The sequence below is a fragment of the Ruditapes philippinarum genome, unplaced genomic scaffold (assembly GCF_026571515.1).
Source record: "Ruditapes philippinarum isolate M1 unplaced genomic scaffold, ASM2657151v2 ctg168_1_1_1_1, whole genome shotgun sequence".
NCBI lineage: Eukaryota > Metazoa > Mollusca > Bivalvia > Venerida > Veneridae > Ruditapes > Ruditapes philippinarum.
Genome location: NW_026854841.1, coordinates 1 through 24,642, shown reverse-complemented (window position 1 = coordinate 24,642; position 24,642 = coordinate 1). Strand labels below are relative to the sequence as shown.

The following is a 24,642-nucleotide window of genomic DNA, read 5'->3' as shown; positions in this document are numbered from 1 at the left end:
GTAGCGCCAAACAGCACGTGCAAAACCAATCAAATCAAGTACGCTATTTTAATGTTGCAAACAAGTTTAGTTTTACATTTATTTCACTTTTAATAATTTGTATTTCGCTTGGAAAATTATAAAACTGAAATAAATAAACAAACAGAGTTGTATCAACGTTTTCAAAATTCGTTATTTTCAAAATGTTTCTACCCACGGTAGATTTAACGACAGTTTTTTTTCAACCCACTGGAACGGCCTTTAAAGAACGTTTCTATTGGAAACTCTGAGGCGAAAACAAATTCAACCACCAAACATAAAGCTCCAACGTATAAATAATAATTATATTTTTTCTTGACGTGTATAGAATGGAAATAGATATCAATTCTTCGTGCATTTATTGTATAATAATGCACGTTTTTCGTTCAAATGCTTTGTAATTAATCACTCAGGCCTATCAGCCTTCGTGATTATATTACTACGCATTTGAACTCAAACCGTGCATTATTCTACAACAATGCACTCAGAATTGATATCTATTTCCTAAATAATTTCAATGTAAAACAAAAGGCATCTGTAACAATATAGTACCACTATAAATCACAAACATTATTGTCTGTGGTGTAACCAATCAATGAACTATCAATATAATTGGCCAATAAAATGTTATAATCAGTATTTATATGTTCCTTTATCAGAACTTTACATCCAAATTACAGAGATAATGACTAAGCACCATATAAAACAACTTTTTTTGGTGTGTGTGTGTTATTTTTGTTGTTGTTGTTTTTTTTTGTGTGTGTGTGTTTTTTGTTTTTTTTTTTGGGGGGGGGGGGGGTGGGGGAAGGGGAAGGAAGGTTGAGGAAGGGGGTGAATTATTGAGTCCTTAATCTATCGAAAATTGTGTCCTATTTAAATTGTTTTTATTTCCACATGTTTTAAATATCTGTTACTCTGATGTAGGTATTGCCTATGACATAGGCCATAATGTGCTTTGTCTGGCTTTGGATTAAAAGTTTCAAAAACAAAATCACTTCAAGATTCAAACTGAAAGGATGATCATTATGTATATATACGTCAAAATGAGGGTTAAATAACACGTAATTATACTTTAAGCTTCCTGCCTAATCTATAAAATTCATTCAAATGTAATTTAATATGTAATATTTGAAGATTATGAATAAAATTTTGTTTAATTATTTACACTAATAATTACTCTAAAGGTAATAGTAATATGTATTTAATTCAATTCTGCTATATGAATCATGCAAATTATTAAAGGGAGCAGATTTTGCTAATTTAAGAGACTAATTAAATGAATGGCAGACTTTAAAAGGAAACTCATTATGGGCATTCATGTACATCAATAGCTAATTCAGTAATACAAAGTTTACTTTTGTAAGCTTTGTTTAATGATTATTCCATAAATACAAATGTAATTACAAATGAGTTCCTTCATGTTCCATGATCTATTGCCTATCCTGAATGACTACATAATTATGTATAACAAACATGAAACAACATAATGTACAATAATATATGTTAATCCAAGTTATATTGATGAGAACGTTGCCATGTCAACTTAAAAATGTCTCGAGAAATCTGTAATTGTCTCTTTTTCCATCAAGCTACTAAATGTTTCAGAATTTTGATTCTGTATGTTCATCTTATAAAATCAATAGCTGATACACTACTGCCACAGAGCATTATGATTTCAGGATTCTGAATGAAAACTTGATGATTAACTGAGAAGTGAACTAAAGAAATCTGTCATAACACTGACTCTTTTATTCCAATTCTTAAATTATCAGAGACTTTCTTTTCCAATATGGCTACATTTGGTTAAAGCAATAAACATTTGGACAAAATGTATTTGTTGTGACCAATCCATAACCTTGTAATCTGTGTATTATTTGATCATGTCACATTTAGTAATAGCTCCTACATATGTGAAATCCTAAGAGGTTTATTCCATCTAGAGGCTTTTACTAGATTATTCCTAATTGAAGTATCTATTTTGTAAAGAACAGATGTTCACTTTGACAGGACAGCCTCTTGATAATCCTATTGCTTTTTATAGGAAAATAAGAAAAGGGAAAAACTGATCAATCATACCAGGAAGTGATTGAACTGCCAGGCCTTTCATCTAAAAACTTTTTTAAATGAAACACTGACAACTAAGTTTTGTTCACTTGCAATAAGGATTAACTAATGCCTAGGTCACAAATAAAATGGGCCCCGTCCGATTAAACCATTTTTATAAAATCGGCAGATTTTTTGATATCGTGAACGCCGGGCGATTTTAAATCTGAAACCTTGCGTGGTCATGAATGAAACAGTCGTCGGGCGAGTTTTTGCCGAGTGGATTTTACAGAAAGAATTGAACGGATCAGACGTTCGCCGCCCGATGTCCGTACGGCGCCTGTGCGATTTAAAAGTGAATTGGACGGTTGCCGCGCAGGCGCCGAGCGACAATGACTTTACATTTAATGACATCCTAGATAAATCAGCCAGTTGTAATTATGCCAGCAAAGAAGTCAGCTGCCAAAGCCAAGGGGAAGGCCAAGGAGTTGGTCCGTGTTGTTGACAACAAGTCACCAACGGCCAGTATCGAGGCCGTAGAAAGCGAAAATCAATCAGACATTCGCATGGACATTGAAGAAAAAAATCATGTTTACTAGTATTCAAAAGAAATTCACAAATATATTTTTGAGGCAATTACAACTTCTTCAAGCTGAAATTACAACAAACACAAGCAGCCCGGTCGCCGGATGACAAAACGATGACCGCCCGGTGCCTGTACATAAATGGTCTGGGTACGGGACGATAATCGTTTGCCTACTTGTCTCTATTCAGGCACCGGGCAGGGCCCAGCTTATGTCTGCCCGGACGCCTTTTAAATCGGACGCTATTTTAGTAGAACAAAAAATCGCCCGATCAAAAAATCATCCACCAGTCGCCGCCCAAGCTATGTCCGCTCGATGATATTTATACTCAGTGACCCCAAAAATTATCGTCCGGCCGCCGTTAGCTTTTAAGTATTACTTAAAACTCGAAGGCTCCCGTCCGATGAGCAAAATTTTCAGCTGCTGCCGTCCGATAGTCACTGCCGCCGGACGGACGCCGGCCGATATTGCGATTTTTTGGAGGAACAGACGCCGCCCGGCGGCATTTTCTTATTTGTGACCTAGACTTTAGTTGTTATTGTTGCCACCTCATATATAAACAAAATTTGTTGAAGTAATTAACTTGGTTTAATACTAGTGGTGGTTTTAAGGCTGATTACTTCAAGTTTCAGTGATGTATGGATGAAGTAAATGAAGACCTAGACACTGGTTCATAAAAAAGTTCATATCAAATTCTGTCAAATGTTAATTACTTTTATTGATACACAGCTTCAACATATTCTTTTATATTTATTGCAATAATTAAACATTACTTCACAATTGATTGGTATCATTATCATGTAACAAATAATTAAAATAAAACTGCATGACTCTTTCATTTGAATAACTGTCTGTTTAGATTTAGATAGAAAACTAGAAGAAACATAAACACAATGACATTAAATGAAAATAAATTTAAGCTTCACTAAATCTTCAAAGTCTATTCAGCAAGTTGATAATATTCTATGACTGCCATTCAGTCTTTGCCATGTCTGTGCATATAAATATGAATATGTCTGAAAATTTTAGAGAATTCAGAAATCAAAGTAAAAAATAGAGAATTATGGAGTACAGAAAAGGCATATTGCATGTCGTGTTGTTTATGACATTCTGAAATCAGATAACAAGATTACATTATTTTATACTCTTTAACAAAATATCTGATATATAGGCTGTCCAAGATATAAGAAATGTAAGTAGTGAAATATTGAAAATGAGAGAAAACTGAGAGGACTTAAGTTAGCTAGATAATGTGTTTTGTCATGAAACCTGACAGTAAAATAAAATGATTGTCTCAGCCAGACTGATTACTATTGATGAACTAATTTACTCAAGATTACAGAATTGACACAAGCTTGTCCTCTGTTTGCACAATTTCTCCCCCCCCCCATTCTTTTTTTCTATTTTCTATCCCTATTTCTTTTTAATACTTAGAACCTCTGTTCGAAGTCAAACATAAGGAGTGGTGACCTTTGAATAATTTGTCCCATGTGACCACTTTATAGTATAAAATGATGAACAATTTCAGTTCCATCAGATCTTCATTTCTCTTCTGATGTTAAGCAAACAAACTTGTTAATTGTTAGAGTAATATCAATTTCACTCTAGGTATGTCCTAGTTTGAACAGTTAACATGTCCATTAGAAGATTTAACAAGAACTGTCGGAGGACAGCGATGCTCGACTATTCAAAAAAGTTGTCACAAGGGTCTTTCATTGAGTATAATAATGGTTACCTATATGAATACATAAAACTGTTCGAAAAAGTACAAAGCTTGTTATTAAGATGTTTTATTAAGTAAATCACTGCTTGATTATTATGAATGCATAAAATTATCCCAAAAAAGGCACAAACCCTTCAGTAGTAGAGCTAAAAATCAAACATTTTGTACACATTTAGTCAGGCCAGACAGCATTGGTGCAGAGATTTCAGTTTAAATGACTTCTTGTAAAGATTATAAGTTGAGATGAAATAACAAAACACAGAATATCAATGACATTTTTGTATGTTTCGACCAATTTATAGAAGAAATGATCTGGAAAAGGCAATGCTAATTTTATAGCCAGACACTTGCCCTCTATAAAGATACAGTGCCCTATAAATCAGGAAAATTATTGTCTGTGGAGCAACCAATCACTGACTGGCAATATCAATAAATGACAAAAATGTGTCCTCAGTCTTCATTCATTGCCATTACTATGAGCTTATGTTAATCTATCTTTGATCCTTATATAAACAATAATGTTTCTAAATTTCACTCTTCTTTAAACTTCTGCCTTGTCAATATCAATCCTTTTAAGGTCTGCTGGCTCACAGTATATGTGACTGATATGAACAAGTGCAAACCAAGATCAGCAAGCACGTCCATGCCAAATGATCATTATCTGCACTGATCATGTATATTATTCAGTCCCCATAAAACATTTTGAATAATATTTAGTGTGGATTCAAAGAGTCAAAATAATGCATATTGTATCCTATAATTAAATCAATAATTTCAAGCCAGTATTATAATTAGGGCAACAGATGGCACTTTTGCCACTTCAAAAGAGTCATACAAAGAATCACATGTGCAATATATTGAAGGTCAATGTCACTCTAGTACAATCAATAGCAGACAATGTTACTTATTGCCATATATAGGTAGGTGTAATATATTCTATACAAGGGTAATAGACAATGTTAACTGTAGAAAACATGGCACAAGGGAGAAATAATGTACATATTGACAAGGTACAGGAACATTATCTCTTGTCTGATGTCAATTAATATCTCCAACATATATACAACAGCTATCAGAAAAGATGGCAAGTTTGGTGGATATTCAAAAGAATGTAAAACAAGAACTATAAAGGAATTTTTGCAAAGGTCTTGTCCAAAGGATTATTTTATACAAATGTGAGGAGAATACATTCATAAATAACAAAGTTATAGCAATGTTGTAGTAAAAATCAAGCTAAATTCAAATAATTTTGACCTTGATGATCAAGGTCATTTATAAGTGAAGGCCACTTTGCAAATCCATGTTAGGATTGTGCATTTATGTGGTGGGACTATAATCATGTGATGTTTCAAATGATTGTGGAGAAGAACCTGCATATGTCAAAATTTAACCATGGGAGTTCACAAAAGGGTATCAAGGTCATTCAAGATGGTTTCGGATAACAGTGACACAAACTAATGAACCAAAAAAATACTTAAATGACATTTTGTGTACTTATGTAATACCTTCAGAAGTAAATGCAATTTGCAGTTGACCAATAAAGCTGAATCAATGAGACTTTAGTTTAAATCAACTTTGATGATGTTCTCAATAAAATAACAATTTTGAATTGTCTATCTGAATTATAGTAGCTTTGACATACAATTATAAACATAAAATGCCTGTAATCTTGTCAAATCCATAAATAAACAATTCTTATGTTAAAACAAGACAGAACAGAAACTCTGAAAGATTTAGCTGTAATAAATAATAATTATGAACTACCATACAATACTTACTTTGTTAGATAAGTCTTTATTGTTTATTTTCAACAAAAACATTGGAATAAAAGCAAACAAATGATCAGCCAATTACAAAAAGAAAACTGTATTAAATCATCCAAATATTTGTTATTAAGCCAACAACATGTTATAATATGTTACAATTTAGCTATTGTTGTCATAGTAACTTACTAAATCAAGATTATAAACAACAAATAATTGACAGTTAACAGCCTTACAACAAAAATCTCTTTTTGTGAATTAAAACTTTGACATATGATATAAACTATGTTTCAGACACAGTGAATAACTTTTGTGATTTATTTTAACAATTTTTCATAATTATTTTCCTAACATTTCATTTATGTATGGTGATAGAATACATCCACTATAAATCAGTAAAATTTAATATTATGTTGTCTTGAGTCTTAACTATGATAATAGTTGTTTATACATCTTTCTGTTTGACATTATCTTTTTTGAAACAGTTTACTGAAGTGTAATTCAAAGATAAAAATACATAATAATTATATATATATTATAAATGGCATGTATAATAATAAGATACATAACTTCTTACCAATACCACGTTAAAACTTTAAATAAAATTGCCCATCGTTCAATCTGGGCAAGAACAATCAGCCTTTTAAAGGAAAATTTCATAATAAATACTGACTGAATTGAGCGGAGGTGCCAGTTGTTCTAGGTCTGCAGTGGTTGCATGGGTAGAATCAGCAGTCTAAGGGCCGTTCACTTTACATCTGGTATGTAGAATGTAATAAGAAACTGACGCAAGACATCATTTACAAGCATGTATATGTTTTTACTTACTTGAGTACCATGACTTCAGGTCTATTAGAATGATGTGTCAACAAAACTGTTGAAGGAAAAGTCTAATAGCTGTCAGTTTTAATCAACTGAGACTGCTTCTTCCAAAATGGCCAACTACATTTGATAAAATCAATAAGTTACAAAAATGAACAAAAAGAATTTTGTTGTGCCCCATCATAAAACCTTCTAAACTGTGTTTTATTTGATCATGAGTTTATTCCATCAGAAATTGCAAAGGCTTTTACAAGCTTATACCTAATTGAAGTATCAACTTTATAAAGAGGGACAATTTTACTCTGACAGGACAACCTCTTGAAAGTCCCTCAACAGACAATGATTGCTTTTTATAGGTGTAGATTAATCAATCTAATCAGCAAATGCTTGCACTTACTAGTGGTCCCTCAGAAATGGAATGATGTATTATAAAGAAAAGCCGACCTTTTTATGCTCCCCGAAAAATTTCGGGGGAGCATATAGTCGCGCCTTGTCCGTCTGTCCGTCCGTTGTCTTGTCCGGAGCATAACTTGAAAACCCTTGGAGATAATTTGTTGAAACTTCATACAGTGGTAGAGGGCATTGAGGGGGAGTGCAGTGTCAAAGAACCATAACTCTATTTTGCCCGGTTTTTGAATTATCTCCCCTTATAGAAAAATCTTGTCCGGGGCATAACTCTAAAACTATAAGAGATATCAACATGAAACTTTGTAGGTGAATAGATCTCAATGGGTAGATGTGCAGTGCATAAGAACAATAACTGTTTTTGTCCTAATTTTGGAGTTATTGCCCTTTGTTAATTTTAACACTTTGAACTTTGTCCGGAACATAACTCTAAAACTATAAGAGATATCAAGATGAAACATTGCAGGTAGATAGATCTCATTGAGTAGAGGTGCGGTGCTAAAGAACCATAACTCTGTTAAGCCGCATTTTTGAATTATCTCCCCTTTTAGAAAAATATTGTCCAGGACATAGCTGTAAAACTATAAGAGATATCAACATGAAACTGTGTAGGTCGATATATCTCAATGGGTAGATGTGCAGTGCACAAGAATCATAACTCTACCTTGCCTAATTCTGGAGTTATTGCCCTTTTTTTATTTTTACTTTTTGAAGTTGTCCGGGACATAACTCTGAAATCATAAGAGATATCATCAAGAAACGTTGTAGGTCGATAGATCACATTGATTAGAAGTGCAGTGCAAAGAACAGTAACTCTGCCTTGCCTAATTTTGGAATTATTGCACTTTGAACTCTGAAACTACAAGAGGTGTACTTTCCTGTGTCCAAAACCTATTCGGGGAGCATCACCCGGCTCAAACCGGGCTCTTGTTTAAACTTAAGAAATTATATGAGCATTTTGGCACTGTAACAAAAATAAACAAACACAGAAAATGAAGACAAAACAATGTCAAACAAATAAAAACATACTTGTTGATGTTGCCTTGAGCCAGCATACATTGTTTACTAAAATGGGTAGTAGTAAAATCTTTGTTTCCACAAATTTCATTGTCAAATTTTAATGCATTTTTTATGCTCTGAATAACTGCATTGGTTGGAGTAAACAATTTTGCACAATTTAAAATACTATGCCAAAAGAGCATGAAGGTACCAAATACATTGTATTTTCCCAATTAAGCAATTTCACGAACTGGGCTAGGTAGTCTTTAGGAATAGGCTGGTGTACATACTAATAATTTTTCATTAATTACTTAAATTTTGCATGCACTGGTATTAAATTTTAGTGTTGAGCTTAGTGCTTTAAAAGCAGAAACAAAGCAAAATGAATGTGGTGCAAGTCCACCTCTAAGTAAGAAAAGAGCATCGAAACACGAGGCTATCCGATTTGTACGAGTATTAATCAGATTGCCGAGTGTTTTGATGTTCAAAAGTAACCAATGAACGAGCTTTTGAATATGATATTTCTGTCGCTTTCTCTGCCGTAGCAATATGTAAACCCCAGCAAAAATGAACCAATCAATGGGCATGCTCTAGAGTGCGGGTAACTAATACTTGCACTCCAGTTAACGCACTGTGCACGTATATGTATACGATTTAACTCTGACACATTTTCAACAGAAAGGTCCCCAAACTATGATACAAGTTGCTATTATTTGTTCCATACTCTGGGAATGTTTGATTATTTATGTAAATTCATTGTAAAGGATAATTCACAATTTATATACATAAATTGATACTGACATAACACATGCACATTATTATGTTGAAAACCAATTTCATATATTATAAATTACAACAGCATTGCATTATGCCAAGTAAAGATAAGACAAATATCGTGCTGAACTAGGAAAATTTTCTTCAAGGTTACTCTTCAAAAAAAGTAATAATGAGATTTCTCTATTCTCAACACAAGGAGCTGTATCATAAAATTGGCAGCAGGTATAGATAAAACATTACACAAATTTCACTATCTTAACATCAGTTCAACCTGTAAAGTCAGTTACCAGCAGTTTCAAGAAACTAAATCTATGGAAAAAAACCTGTACTCTGTAATAGGTTATTACATTTGTTTAGTAATATCACTATAAAATCAAATATCACAAACATTAAACACTGTTAATGACGGTGATATCTTTAATATTGGAATATTAAAGATAAATATATAATGAATATAAACTATAATAATAATGATAATAATGGGGAAAAGTTCTATAAAATGTGAAATCTTTTATATGAGAGAAGAAAAATACAAAGAAACTGGTAGATAACTAAAACATTAAAGAGTAAACCAGCCCTAATGTTGAATGATCGGTTTTTCTCTTCCTCTACACTTCTCCAGAAATAATTTGTAAGGTAGCAAAAACTTAACTTCCTAAAAGTTTTCAAGTTTTGAAGCTAATTTGATATCCAAATGCACAAAATATCTTGAGAAAATTGGCATCACACTGAAGATTTATGTACAGTTTAAATCACCCATTAAATTGTAGTAGATGTACTCCTATAATGACAACAGTTAGGATAAATTATTCTCAAGAACCATAATATATTAGGCTAGCATAATATTCCATAACCAAATGATTTCTGACTAATATTCAATAATTATTTTGTATCTCAATTCTACATTTAAAATGTCATATACTGATCATACTGTCTGAATATGTCACATTTTGTTCTTCATATTTGTGATGCACACTACATGTTATAAAATAGTGCCAGAAGAAATTGGAGTGTTTACAAACATACAAAAAAAAACAAAGCATGTCAGTAAACATAAAAGATAATGAATACAGAACTAAAAGCTTAAAATGTCAGGTTGTCTATTATGTTTGGAAATAAGATGACATGAAACCTGGATTATGGGTGTTCAATAAAATTGTATTACGTTATATAATTCTCTCCTTCCAAAGTCTGAAATACATTGTATATGTACAGTAGTTCAAGATATAAGAAATGTAAGTAGAGAAATATTGAAAATGAGAGAAAAGTCAGCTTGATAATGTGTTTTGTCATGAAACCTGACAGTAAAACAAAATATCTGTCTCTCACAAGCTGCTTGCTATTGATGAATCAATTTACTCAAAACTACAGAATTGACACAAGCTTGTTCTGTCTTTTAAGTCTGTAAAAAAATTGCCTGTTCTAAAAATCATTGCATAACTTTTCATGTCATTAGTTTGTAAGTCTTTATATAAGCATTTCAAAAAAATGCCAAAATACATCATTGGACGGCCATTATTTTGTATCAATAACAGTTTTGCTCAGTTTATTAGTTGTTTAGTGATAAATGATTACTTAACTATGTACTTTACACATAAATAGTTGTATGCATGTTTTAATGCAAATCCATTATGATGTTAAGATTAGTAGAAGTATAGCACTAAGCCATTACAGCAGAATTGCATTGCCAAAAATTGTTAAAATTTTTAAAGATTGGCGTTAATTATGGATTTGTCAACAACAGTTCTGTTAAGCTTAGTTAAATTGCAGCAAATCAAGTATTAAGATTGACAGAATTGTGAGCAGATGTTATTGCAGAACTAATCTGTTGCATAGGGACTGGCAACTGAAAATTGCATGGTCATAAAATTTGCATATAATCATAAAACTGACAGTTCTAAGTATTGTATCACGATTGCAGTATTTATAATGACAACAGGAATACATAACAAACGGAAACAAGAGCACCACTAGGCGGAGCATTATATGCCTGAAAGTGATTTTTTTTTTTTTAGTAAAGATGAAGCATTTGTAAGACATTGGAATTAAATAAAGTATTACCTCCTTCAAATAACAATCCTCCTATGAAGTTTGAATATTGTGGTCCAAATGGAACTTAAGTTATGCCCCGGAAACTGTTTTCAGTTTTAAGGTAATAGTGACCTTGACCTTTGACCTTGTGACCCCAAAATCAAGAGGGGTCTTCTGCCCAATATAGACAATCATCCTATGAAGTTTGAACACTGTGGGCCAAATGGAACTTAAGTTATGCTCCGGAAACTGTTTTCAGTTTTAAGGTCATAGTGACCTTGACCTTTGACCTTGTGACCCCAAAATCAATAGGGGTCTTCTACCAAATATGGACAATCATCCTATGAAGTTTGAATATTGTGGGCCAAATGGAACTTAAGTTATGCTCCGGAAACCAAATTGCTAACGGACGGACGGACAGACGGACGGACGCCAGGGGGTATAACATAATATGCCCGAAATTCTTTCAGGCATATAAAAAATGCACATCCATTGACTCAATTTGACCGTACAGTATTGCACATGCATTTATTGTTCAAATTGACACCAGAATTGCACATGCATGGAATTGTTCAATAGCAGTTGTGCAAGTCCATTGAAATGCTCATATAAACCAAACATCCTTGTCAATATATTTGGCTGTATTCAACACCTGTTGCACCAGTTAATGCACAGCCTTAATATTTAGTAATGGTATTTGGAAAGTATCAATTTTCAATTTCAAAAAAGTTGTTTCATCTTATTTTTTTTTAGATCTTAACATTGATCTTTCCTATAAGATAAGCTACACAATTCAGATATGGTAAATAAGTATACTTGCATATAAGCACATTTTTTTAAATCACAGTATCAGCCCAATATTCCAAAATTAACTCTTTACAGCAAAGAAAATATTGTCATTAATAAAACCTGCAAAGATCATCTTTTATCTATACAAGTAAATTATTGTATTTTTATCTAGACAAGTAAATTATTGTATTTTTATCTATACAAGTTAATTATTGTATCTTTTTATCTATGCAAGTTAATTATTGTATTTTTATCTATACAAGTAAATTATTGTATTTTTTATTTATACAAGTTGATTATTGCATTTTTATCTATACAAGTTAATTATTGCATTTTTATCTATACAAGTTAATTACTAGTATTGTATTGTTTATTTATACAAGTAAATTATTGTATTTTTATCTATACAAGTTAATTATTGTATTTTTTATTTATACAAGTTAATTATTGTATTTTTATCTATACAAGTTAATTATTGCATTTTTATCTATACAAGTTAATTATTGCATTTTTATCTATACAAGTTAATTATTGCATTTTTATCTATACAAGTTAATTATTGTATTTTTATCTATACAAGTTAATTATTGTATTTTTTATTTATACAAGTTAATTATTGTATTTTTATCTATACAAGTTAATTATTGCATTTTTATCTATACAAGTTAATTATTGTATTTTTTTGTAGTTAATTATTGTATTTTTTATCTATACAAGTTAATAATTGTATTGTTTATTTATACAAGTTAATAATTGTATTTTTATCTATACAAGTTAATTATTGTATTTTTATCTAGACAAGTTAATTATTGTATTTTTATCTATACAAGTTTATTATTGCATTTTTATCTATACAAGTTAATTATTGTATATGACCAGGAGTGAAAGCTCATTTTATTTGATGGCTAGACACTAGATCAGTCTGCAAACATTATGTGTTCTATAAATCTAGAGAAAAATTGTCTGTGGTGTAAACAATCAATGGGCTGGTATCTTTATAGCTTGACTATTGCCATTGCTTGATAGTAAAACAAGAGTCTGGATAATGTAAAATTTTCAAAGTTTAAAAAAGGCCATTATTCTGTTTAATCCATGTTTTAGTAATGGGCCTTGGCCAGTGGCCTGTTCATACACTCAAATAAGTATGCCAAGTTTCAACCATATCCCTTCAGTAGTTTTGAAGATACCAACTTGCACATAAAAACTTAACCACAGTGTGATATTGACACCCACTCCGATACCCACATCTCCCCTTTTCTCAAAACGTTGAGCTTAAATAAAACACTCATTCTACCTTTTTTATGCTTAATAGTTCTGTATCATATTATATGATTCATATAACTTTATTATACTTTACCAGTAAGAAATTTCTAGGCTGTATATTTATAAAAAAAAGAGGGCCATGATGGCCTTTAATTGCTCACCAAGGGATATGGTCTGGATGGACACAATTTTTTTATCTTATTTACCTATGTTTCATGCAAAATATATTAACACTAGTCTTGAAAACTTCAGAGGGGATGTTTTTTTTAAAGACTTTCCTTTATACATATAAGGTAAACCCCCTGGTTTGACCCAGGGGCTATAGTTTAAACAAACTTGATAGTGGCCTACTGGATGATTTTTCATGTCAAATATCTAAGCTCTAACTTTATAGCTTCAGAGATGATTTTAAAAAAAAAAAATATATATATTTAAGGAAAACCCATGACCACCTGGGGGATGGTGAGTGATGACAATAGCTCACCTTGAGCATGTGTTCAAGGAGTGTAACTCCAAATTCAGCCAGTCAGCATAGATGTACATGAGCAGTTCAAGGCTAATACAGTTCTTACAGAACTGAAAGTAATTTCTTTGTTCTAAGATCAATAGCAGACAGAATGTTGCTGGTACTATTACAGTATTGTTATTTTAGGTTAAACTTTAAACCTAAATGTATATGTATTAGTCATCTGACATACTGCTGGAGGGAGACATCTCTGTACATTTCGCTGTCTATGGATAGTATGACTTTGATATAAATCTATCACACATGTAAAGGTAACATAACTTATAATGCTCCTTATCTGTCCTGTAGTTATGTAACATGATCCTATGAGCCCATTAAAACAAACATCAACTCAAAATAATATTAAGCAGTTTATACAAGAACATGTGATGACCACAATGTATTCTTGATGTAAAACAAGATGAAGAATCATGCTAAATTTGAATTAGTGATAAATTTATTCAATTTTCTAATATCAGTATCGATTCAAGCAGAACAATAATAATCTGTTAATACAAATATTGATGCAAAATAAAGAAATTTATGTTTGACCCACCTTTCTGTAAAAGCTACAGCCAGTGTGATATCAACTTTCATTCAAGATGAGAAAACTATTTTCATTGGCTAAAATAAGTTGTGGCCTCTAGATATTATCTTGTGACCATTATTTTGTGGCAACAAGATAATAAGTTGTGGCCGCAAGATAAAATAATACTACAAATGTTAACTCTATGCCACCATAATAAAAAGTTCAAAGGCATATTCTAGAAACAGAACAACAAAAACTGAAGTAATCATTTTTCAAGTTCTAGTGGTCACAGAAAGAAAGTGTTAGTATAAATCAATTGACATCATTATTCCATTTGTTGTTTTTTTATAAATACATTTCCTTTCTATATAATTGTACACCAACTAGAGGCCTTCTTTCTTTGAACAATGTCCAATCTAAATTTACAAAGACTAACAATATCTATATCCTCATTTACATCTTACAATAATCACAGCAACTTCATTCTATATCACTGATGTAGATGTTCCAGTTTACTCCAGTTTTATCTGGTATTTTATATAAAGAAGTGTGACATTACAACTGTCATCATATAATTGCAAGTCTCCACTATAATATTAAATCATTTTTCAACACAGATAGTTTTTAGGGATTTTCAAGATTAAATAAAATTTGATTCATTTAGACTTATGATAGTCATTCCCTGTCTGAGTGGATTAACTAATCAAAGTGTTATACATAAATAACTTGGAAATGCTTTAGCCTACAGTCTTAAGATTTGGTACGGAGTTTGGTCATATGACTAGCAGATTGATGAAAATTAATGAGATGGCCCCTATAGCACTAATTGCTGTATAAGTCATGCATTTTCAAAGACACAAATATGAAAAAGGAAGATACACTAGAAACTGGATAATATATCATTCATCTGAAGATACCCAACTTGATTAATAAACATGATAATCATATAAACATAAAAACATAAAAATAATTTAAATTGTATATAAAAAGGGCTGTAACTCTGACTGAATGTAATGAAAAACTGTCATCTAAATTAAAACTTCTAACTAAACATGAAAATAATATTTGCACCAAAATATAATTTTGTTTTACATAATTATAAAATATAGATGAAAATACTAAAATATTGCCAAAACTATTAAAACTATGTTAAACCTACATGGAAGTAAAAAAGTCAAATTTGTATCCCACCAAAAATATATGTATCAAATGTTAAACCATAAAACTTATTTATTTCATCTCTTAGTACATTGTCACTGCACCAAGATTAGCAACCTAAGTAAAGTGTCATGCTATATAAAAAAGCCATTTTCTTGTAATATTTTTATTATGCATTTACAATTTTAAAAAAATGAAATTGGAAACATAATACTTACAATAAAATTCAAAATATATATATTTTATTTACTTATTTGATTATAATGCATAATAGAAATATTACAGGAAAATGGCTTTTTTATAACATGACAAAAGCATTTTACTATACATGTACCAAAACATTGTATGATTATCTTATTAAATATTTATGTAAACATCCATTTTCAGTCCAGACTAACCCTTTACCTGCTGGACGCCTTTGTTCTTAATTATTATTATTTATTATTTAATGTCAGCCTCATGTGATATTTATGTTTGACAAACTTCCGAAATATTTTATTACAATTGTGTTATAACTTAAATATAAAAATGTATGAGTGTTTGTATTATGTATATTTGTGTTTTAACCTGAAAAAATATCTATCTATCTATGTACTTTTCAGTGCAATCAATAATAAGTAATCAATAATATAAATAATATAAAGAAATTAATAATTGTAATGACACTTAAGTGACTTGTTATTAAAGCCTCAGTTAAGTGCAGATGAACATATTTAAGAAGAAAAATCAATATTAAAGTTTATAAGGGTTAATAGCCTAAGTTTGCATCCCTGTCAGTTAGGATTATATACAGTACTGACTATATGTAAGAAATTATAATCTCGCCAATAATAACACATAATGTTCAGTTTGAATCAGTCATATATCATCATTTTAAGTAACATATAAGGTTTTTCATTCACTTATCACTGTTAGTAAAACGCATCTACTTCCTGTGATCGCAAAAGATGATACAAGGTGAATTGTATATGCTTGCAAAATATATGATATAGTGACAGGAAGTGAAAGATCTTGTAATTATTGTTATATACACATAACCCATACATATTGAATTGAATATACTTGCAATAAATGATACAGTGATTATGTTTCCACACAGTATGTTATGATCATATTCTTGTTTGTGTATATGTGATGAGTCTTTCTTTATATCTTAAAGCTCCAGACTCATGTTAATTTTTATAACATTTTTGGAATTGTATTTAAAAGTAAAAAAATGTGAGGTGAACAAATAAAGTAATTAACATATTGCAATTGGCACTTACAATCCACAGAAATTACCAAAAGGTTGTCCTGACATATGCAAAACCAGCCCTTACTGCTTTAGTAGCGCAGTAGAAATATGGTGATAAAATACTGCAAAGTCAGTCTTAAACCGCACTTTTCTTAATATTGATTTTCGATCATACTGAGGCGTAGAGCTTTAAAATCATTTTAATAATAAAATAGATAAATACAGAATCCCTAAAGAAAGCCCAACACGGCAAAATTGAAAATGTTGCAGGCTCGGTTGTATTGAGTATTTATTGAGACTTGATGGTATACGGTATTTTTTCATATATGTAAAAATTGTTTGAAAACCATTTTTATCGTTGTAATAGATGTCCCATTAAATATTAAAATAGTTTTGGTAGAGTGTTTACAGGGGCGTATCACGTTGGGGGGCAGGATCTGACCCCCAAGCGTCTGTGAGCTGCATCAGGGAATGGATTCTTTGGCTCAATGGTCAAGAGTATTTTGTTAAAAAAAAAATTGCCATAAGTTACAGGGTGTACAATAGCCATGAAACACTGAGGGTCATTTTGACTTAAGTTTTACCAAGTTGAACTACGAGGCCAAATCACCGTGATTTTAACAAAATTTGATCCTCCAGTTTCAATCCTGAGTGTCAATTCAGGCCTTTTGGAAATTTGAAGGGTCAAAAAATCATTTCAAGGGTTGAACGGACACCCTGAGTTACATATGCTTGTGGTCAAGAGTCTAAGCCAAGACTAAAATGTTTCTGTTATCATATTCTAACAACATGCCAAATTTAAAGAAATTCTATTGAACAGTTTTAATTTTGCCTATATGTCTATATGAAAACTCCCGAAAATGTCCTTAAAGTGATGGCCTAGTTGATTCACACTACATTTGTCTGGTTGCAAAATTGAGAGATCTAAAGACTTTTGGAGCTTTTAACTTCTTAAATTTTGTCATTTGATATAAATCTAAATAAGAACAAGACCATAGGAGTACTAGGACCAAGTTTTGGCTTTGATTGGCACTTGTCACTTTTTCTAATTCATTGCTGGCATTCCAAATGCTAATGACTAAATCAGGATCACCAAGGTATCTGGTAAGTTAAGCTAGCTGAAAAAGTTAACTCTACAAGGAAAATGGCAAAACTGCTTTATATACTCCACATAAGCATATACAAATATTCCGACATCTGACATCATACACATGTTAAAAAAGTCTAACTTAAGTATAAAACTCAAAATTTGATATTATTTAAAGCCAATGAGTCTGTTTTCCCCAAAGAAAGCCTTGCCAACGAATAGGCAGCTTAAGCCATGAAAAAAACAGGGAGGGGGGGGGGGGGGTTGCAGACATGCATGTTACCCACAAATTTGTTCAACAAATGTCAAATTGTTTCCAAATCAAAGAAAATTTACACAATGTAGAGCTATCATTGATTCATAGTAAAGCATATTGATGATACATTGATATCGGATGACAAATACACCAATAAACCAATATATCGATATATACTCCTTATTTCTTATATAATTCACTTTCATACCTTGTAAAATATATGTTCTATTCATACAAATATGTTGTGTCCTGTTTATAAATGTCCTTTGTAGGACTTTTCCCTAACCATTTTTTGTCATCACTGCTATGAAATGTGTCCATTATATCACAACAGCTTGGTGTTGAGACATGGCCACCTGTTTTTGTATATGTTTTGGTCAAATTTTCATGATTCATTAAGACATTAATAAAAAACCAAAATTATCGATTTTTACAAATGCCTATCGATTATTGGTTGGCAGAAAAATATCAACAATACATCAATATTGTCTCTATCAATGACAGCTCTTACACAATGTGCTAACCTAAACAATAATATTTATATTAATAAACAGACCTTAAAATTTTTTAAGCAGTATGTGCAAATTTAGGACTATGTTCAAGCACATTTTTATCTAAGGTTTCCTAAAACAAAGAAGAGTTACATATTTAGTAAGACTATTGTCATTCTGTCTTGACATGAATCACGTGCAATTAAGATTATCCATACTGTAATTAGGATAAACATCTAGCTAATAAAAAGTCAATTAAAAGAAAAACTTCCAATTGATAAATTAATCAATTGTAACATTGCAGAAAAAAATTAATTTCATGAAAATTAATAAGCAGTGCATCAAAAACAGAAAGTATAGGTCTGTTTATCTGTTTATATTAAGCAATCAATGAAAATAATTGATTTTATCTGTTATTTATCTGTTTATCAAAACTCAATTCCTATAAGATAAGAGTTTATCAGTGTTCATTATCAATGTGGACACAATCTGTCTTACAATTACATTCAAAATTCTTACCTAAAAAGAATGAATTCGTTAGACACGAGCAGAATCTTCTTGTGTATCATGTCTTCATTCACAGATAACTCAGTTTCCCACCATCTGTCAAAATCATGAATTGGGAAATCAGCTGATTTTGAAACACACTGATTGGTTGATATCGAAAATAAACAAAAGATAATAAAAATTGGATATCCTTTCCCTTAAAAAATTAAGAAAGATGATGCTAATATGTTTGTATGGAATCAAATAAAGGGAAAAGATAAATAAAATTTATATTTAAAAAAATCTCATTTAATTCTTCACCTCGTTCCTTCAATATGTCAGCTTCCATTAATATTGTTACGAAACAAACAGCATCATTATAAAGTTTTCTTTCGTTATTCCAAAGGATTTGGAAGGTAATTTTTATCTTTTGTCTACCAAATTTGAAAATTTACTAAATAGGTTTGAAAAACAATCGTATATCTATGTAGATTTCCTGCGGGTTGTAAAATTCTTTTCAGGTCAGTTTAATTGATATCATTCGCACCACTAACGATTCGCCCCGTTTAAAATTTGTACTGCGTACTGCTTCATTGGCAATTTAAACGATAGGTATCGATTTGCTGAACTTATATGTAATATGTAATTCTTTTCACACATCTTCAATAATTTTTGGTAGGATCAATTGCATTATGATATCATTAAATAAAATTCATATTGCAAGAAGGCAATTTAAGTGAAATAATATCACAGATGACAGATATATAAACAACAGATAGTCAGATTCAGACCCACAATCCTTTGTGCGCTATGATGATAATCGGGTTTTCCTGCTAGTCTTTAATTTTCGCGCTGTCGTTAAACTTGGCGATATCCGTGAATTATTGTTTACATTGCCGACAAAGATTTTCATCGGAGAAATATTTGTGTGAAAAAGTGTGTGTTGGACGTTTTAGAATAAATAAATATTGCTTCTTATATATGTTTAAAATGCTTCGTCTTTTTTGTCGATGTAACTCCGGGAATTCATTATGGCGGTATTTTGGCTACTTTTACCTGGAGGATGCATCAAATCTCACAAAATTCCGTGACATATGATAACTTGTGCGAACACAATTCTGCCGATACTGAATTTAACTGTGTGACGTCACAATTTCTTCTCCATCTATATTTAGCTCCATGATAATATGAAATAAGGCAAAGCCTATTAACAGGGAAGTCTGTAAAAGAAATCCTTTCATTTTTTTGTTTTAAAGACCCTTGCATACATGTGAACTTTTTTTGATGATCAAGTGGGAGATTTTTTTTCAAAAAGAGGGAGATTTTAGAATTTGCAATAAACAAAGAAGGAAGTTCTGACATCAAAAATAGGGAGATTTCTTTGATTTGTGAAAATACCACTTATTTTAAGAAAAATCTTTGATAATATGGCTGCAGAAAGTGGGAGTCTCCCGCTAAAAGTGGGAGAGTTCACATGTATGCCCTTGTGTCATTCGATATTTCATGCGTGGCTTCCGTTTTCACCTGAAACACTCAACGATTATTATTAATCTGAAAATTTGTAATGTTATTGGAATACCCTGCCTATTACCATTGAGTTACTTTGAAAATGGCGGCGCCCAACTAAAACTAACAATGAAAAATTTTTTGATGGGTATAGAATTCTATATAATTATGTTTAAATTGTTATTTATTTGATTTTATTTAAATGTAGCGGTATTAGTTTGCGAGGTGACTACAGCCCTGAATGATTCTAGCACTGTGCCTAATTTAGCAACAGTGATAACAAAAACAGATCAGATTGATGACATTTAATTTTGTGCAATAAGATTAAATTTAATTCATAATACATAAATATTCCCAATGTATAATTCATCTCGATATGATTTTATCAAATATAATGTCTGAAGTGTTAACTATCACAACTTAACCATTTGCAGTGTAGCCTATCAAGGTGTTACTATTAACTTTCCTCATGCTTCTTACTGTTACCTTACCACAAATTTGGGACCAGTAACAATACTTATGTCCAATCCAATAAGATAACCACCGATGACAGCAAAGCAATCAAGAGTTTATATTTAACTCACAATATAATGTTTTACATGGTTTTAAAATTTCTCAAAGTATACAAAATTTTTAACAAATCATCAGAATTTCATAATAATGTACTGTTTCAACAATAACAAAAAACAATTTAATATCAAAACTATGTTTAATTTGAAAATAAAATTTTAATTATTATTTCCCTTTATCTTAATGTACAATATCAATGTAAACTTTCAACAATTATATTTGAATCATTATCTCCCTTTATATAATTATATATTTTTGCATGTAAAGAAATTCCAAACTACAAAACTATTACATAAATATACATGTGTAATCTATAGCAGGGCAAGCCAAAGCCTGGGCCTGCTTCATTGTCCTTGCCTTTGACTTCCTCAGATAAATTAACTTGAAATTTAATAGCAGGGAAAACAGTGTACAGTCCTTGTACGCATGTTTATTGCTGCTGGATGTGTATATTTCAAAGCTTGGATTCTGTATACACTTACTTTTGCCTGAGGACGCCCAACGCATAAACATAATACATACTCCAATCTCCAGCAATTAAAACCAATAGTCTTTAAAAATTTAGGTGTATATATTGCCTCCCTGGTCACCAAAATTTTTCAAAAGTCATCAGATACAGGCACTATTCCCTCTGATGGGACCAAGGCAAACAGCAACGACCCTCCCACCTTCTAAGAAATGCAATAAGTCGGCAAATTACGGACCCATTCCCTTGACATGTGTTCTCTGCAAAACTATGCATCAAATTACTCTGTACTTTGAGGTCAACAATATTTTATTTGACCTCCAACATGGATTCAGGTCAAAAAGGTTTGTGAACTTTTAGAATGTGTTGAGGATAGGAAAATAAATACTTATCGTTTGCAACATGAATTTTCATTGGACAGTCTTGATATTTATATTATTTTTGATATTTGGCTGCTAGAGAGAAAGCAACTGTTCTGTATTTGAAATAAACTTTGAAAGGTTTAAATACATTGTATATGACTGCATATAGATAGTTAAATGTTATTGTAGAACAAGCTAATTAGTGAAGGCAGGAGGATTTTTTTTAGATTTTTACATTTATTTGTAATGAAATCACTTTTAAGTACTTTAGGAGGGCACAACAAAAATGCCTGTAGATTACTTAAATATGGCAATAAATGTCTCTGCCACCTCCCTCTCTCACACATCACGTCCTCTCATAGTGGGTAAAACCAAGAGAGACATTTTTGATTTCATACAATGTACATTGTCATTTTGTCTGCCTAGATGTCATAAATCTTGTACATTAAAAGTTTTCATTCATTGGTGAATTTAGAAATTATATGTTCACTTTAAACAAATTAACAGAAGATGGCAATGACAGCACCCATAGTGGCAAGGACATATGTTAGATATCATATGTACCGTACACTTACAAGATGTATGAGTCATAGAGCCAAGGAGGTGCAGACAAAGGCTTTACTAGATAAAATAATCAGAATAGATCATGCTGGAGAGTTTGGTGCTAAAAGAATTTACCAGGGTCAGCTTGCTATACTGGGCAACACCCCAACAGGACCTATAATACAGGTAAACATTTATGATCTTTATTTCTCAATAGCTTTTATATCTGTTATCATGTTACAGTGTGTCCCAAAAAGAACTCTTTAAGATAACGCTCAACCATCTTTTGCTTCTGTTCTTTGGTAATATAGTATTTTTATGGATATCAAAACACCATTTTGTTAAGTTTAACTTTATTTATTACAAATTATTTTACATTCAGCACTTCTTTCTACAAGTTATAAGCCTCTAAGTTTAAAATGCTTGAAACCCATTATTAAACTTTATTAAATACATGATTTAGAAAAAAATATTCATTTCTGAGGCATAATTTGCATTTCATATAAATTATCTCTTATGAGGTGATAGCATGGCCATGTGGCCAAATGGTTAATATGTCAGAGTAGTATTTTTAATCTAAGGATTGCTGGCTGCATGGGTTCAAACCCTTTCATGAGCAAGCTGTTGTCTCCAAGTTTACACTCAATTCTTAGAACTGGTTGGTTCCAGGATCAGATTTGAGAGAGTGTTAAGTTTATAGATTCATACACAATCAAACTACATGTATTTAAATAAATCCTGTATAAAGATCTCTCTGACCATGAAATGTTGCTAAAACCAGTTATGTTTGAAGTCTGTGATAAGTTGTAACAACAAACAAAGATGGATATTTTCCTTACAGCTCAAAACTGTTTTTGGTAGCAGTTGTGTAAATTTTATATTGATAAATGCTGCATTCAGTTTTTAGGATTGAACTCTTGAAGCAGTAAGAATGTAGCACAAATAAAGTAACTCTGAAAAATATGTGCATTTAGTCTCAATTCCTAACCAGTATGATTTGTTCTATCTTAAACATAATCATGCAATTTACAATTTTTTTATAGAAATGATGTTCACACAATTGTAACAATATGATTATTAGTTTGAATTGCCACTCGCCTGAATCAGTGTTTTTCACTGAGTCCCTGCTGTAAGATTTTAAGCATGTTTAGAAAGACAAAAGTAGAAAACCACAGACTGTATACATTACATAGATTATAAACTGTACATTCAGGAGATGCAGGAAGAAGAAGAGAAGCATCTGGCAGAGTTTGTAAAGTTGATGCGAGATCATCGTGCTAGACCAACTGTACTCTTACCTCTGTGGAATATTGCAGGATTTGCACTTGGTAAATGATTTTGTACACATGTTAAAGTGTAGAAAGCTGCAAAATTTAGTAAAAAGGAAACAAATAAGTTTTTAAATTTTGGTTAGAGTGAATGTCACATGCACAATATTATTGCCTTAAGGTTAAAACCCTATTTAAAACAGCAGCATAGTATTTTGTTCTGGAACATATTATTCTGTTTACGTACAATTTCTATGTGTGTAAAACACACAAGGCATATGTTATATTTTTTGAGAATCAACCATTATAATATTATAGCTTTATGCCCTTAATTGATAACTCTATCTCTTCCTAGTTTGCTATTTCTTATCCCATTTTTATATAATTTGAATTTTCTCCACATTTGCTTGAAGTGACAGTGTTACAGGAACATGTTGTTAATATATAATTGGTTTTCTGTGTGAGCACCTGCTTGGTCTTAATGAGGTTATGAAGACATTCAACTTAACATGTTCAAAATTAAAATCAAGTGGTTAGGACTAAAATTATCATCAGCACCACAACATTATGGAGACTAAAGAAAACACAATATTTTTGTGGAAAACTATAATGCCCTGAGATTATATAATTATTTAGTATGTAGCATACTGGATGAAAACTAATGACAAAGTAACATAATTATAAAGTGTTTGTATTTCAGGAGCTGGGTCTGCATTGCTTGGTAAAGAGGGAGCTATGGCGTGTACAGTAGCTGTGGAGTCTGTAATTGGTCAACATTATAATGAGTGAGCAAATACCCTAATATAATTTTATGATATTTGTGAATATTAATTTTTTATATGTTTTTATTTTCAATTAACGGCTAAGTATATAAAAATTTGAAACTTGACTTGAAATTAAATAAATGTTCAATTTTAACATTTTACAAAAAAAATTGCAAAATAAAAAAATGATATTTTGGTGG

The 24,642-nt window shown here is 31.2% G+C and overlaps 2 protein-coding genes across 3 annotated transcripts in view; one reads left to right on the top strand and one right to left on the bottom strand.

The window, feature by feature from the left end:
- Nucleotides 1-19,149, bottom strand: part of LOC132741250 (uncharacterized) — a 38,376-nt gene extending 19,227 nt beyond the window's left edge. Inside the window, exon 1 of the mRNA XM_060729375.1 lies at nucleotides 18,997-19,149. The gene's annotated coding sequence lies outside the window, so the exon portion shown is untranslated. The remainder of the gene's footprint in view (nucleotides 1-18,996) is intronic.
- Nucleotides 19,150-19,255: 106 nt separating this feature from the next.
- Nucleotides 19,256-24,463, top strand: LOC132741251 (5-demethoxyubiquinone hydroxylase, mitochondrial-like; the record flags this gene model as incomplete). Of its 2 annotated transcripts, none has more annotated exon segments than XM_060729380.1 (4): nucleotides 19,256-19,379; nucleotides 22,375-22,596; nucleotides 23,624-23,738; nucleotides 24,379-24,463. In XM_060729380.1, coding segments are annotated over 3 exon segments (419 nt in total), but the record flags the coding sequence as incomplete, so codon positions are not given.
- Nucleotides 24,464-24,642: the final 179 nt, after the last annotated feature.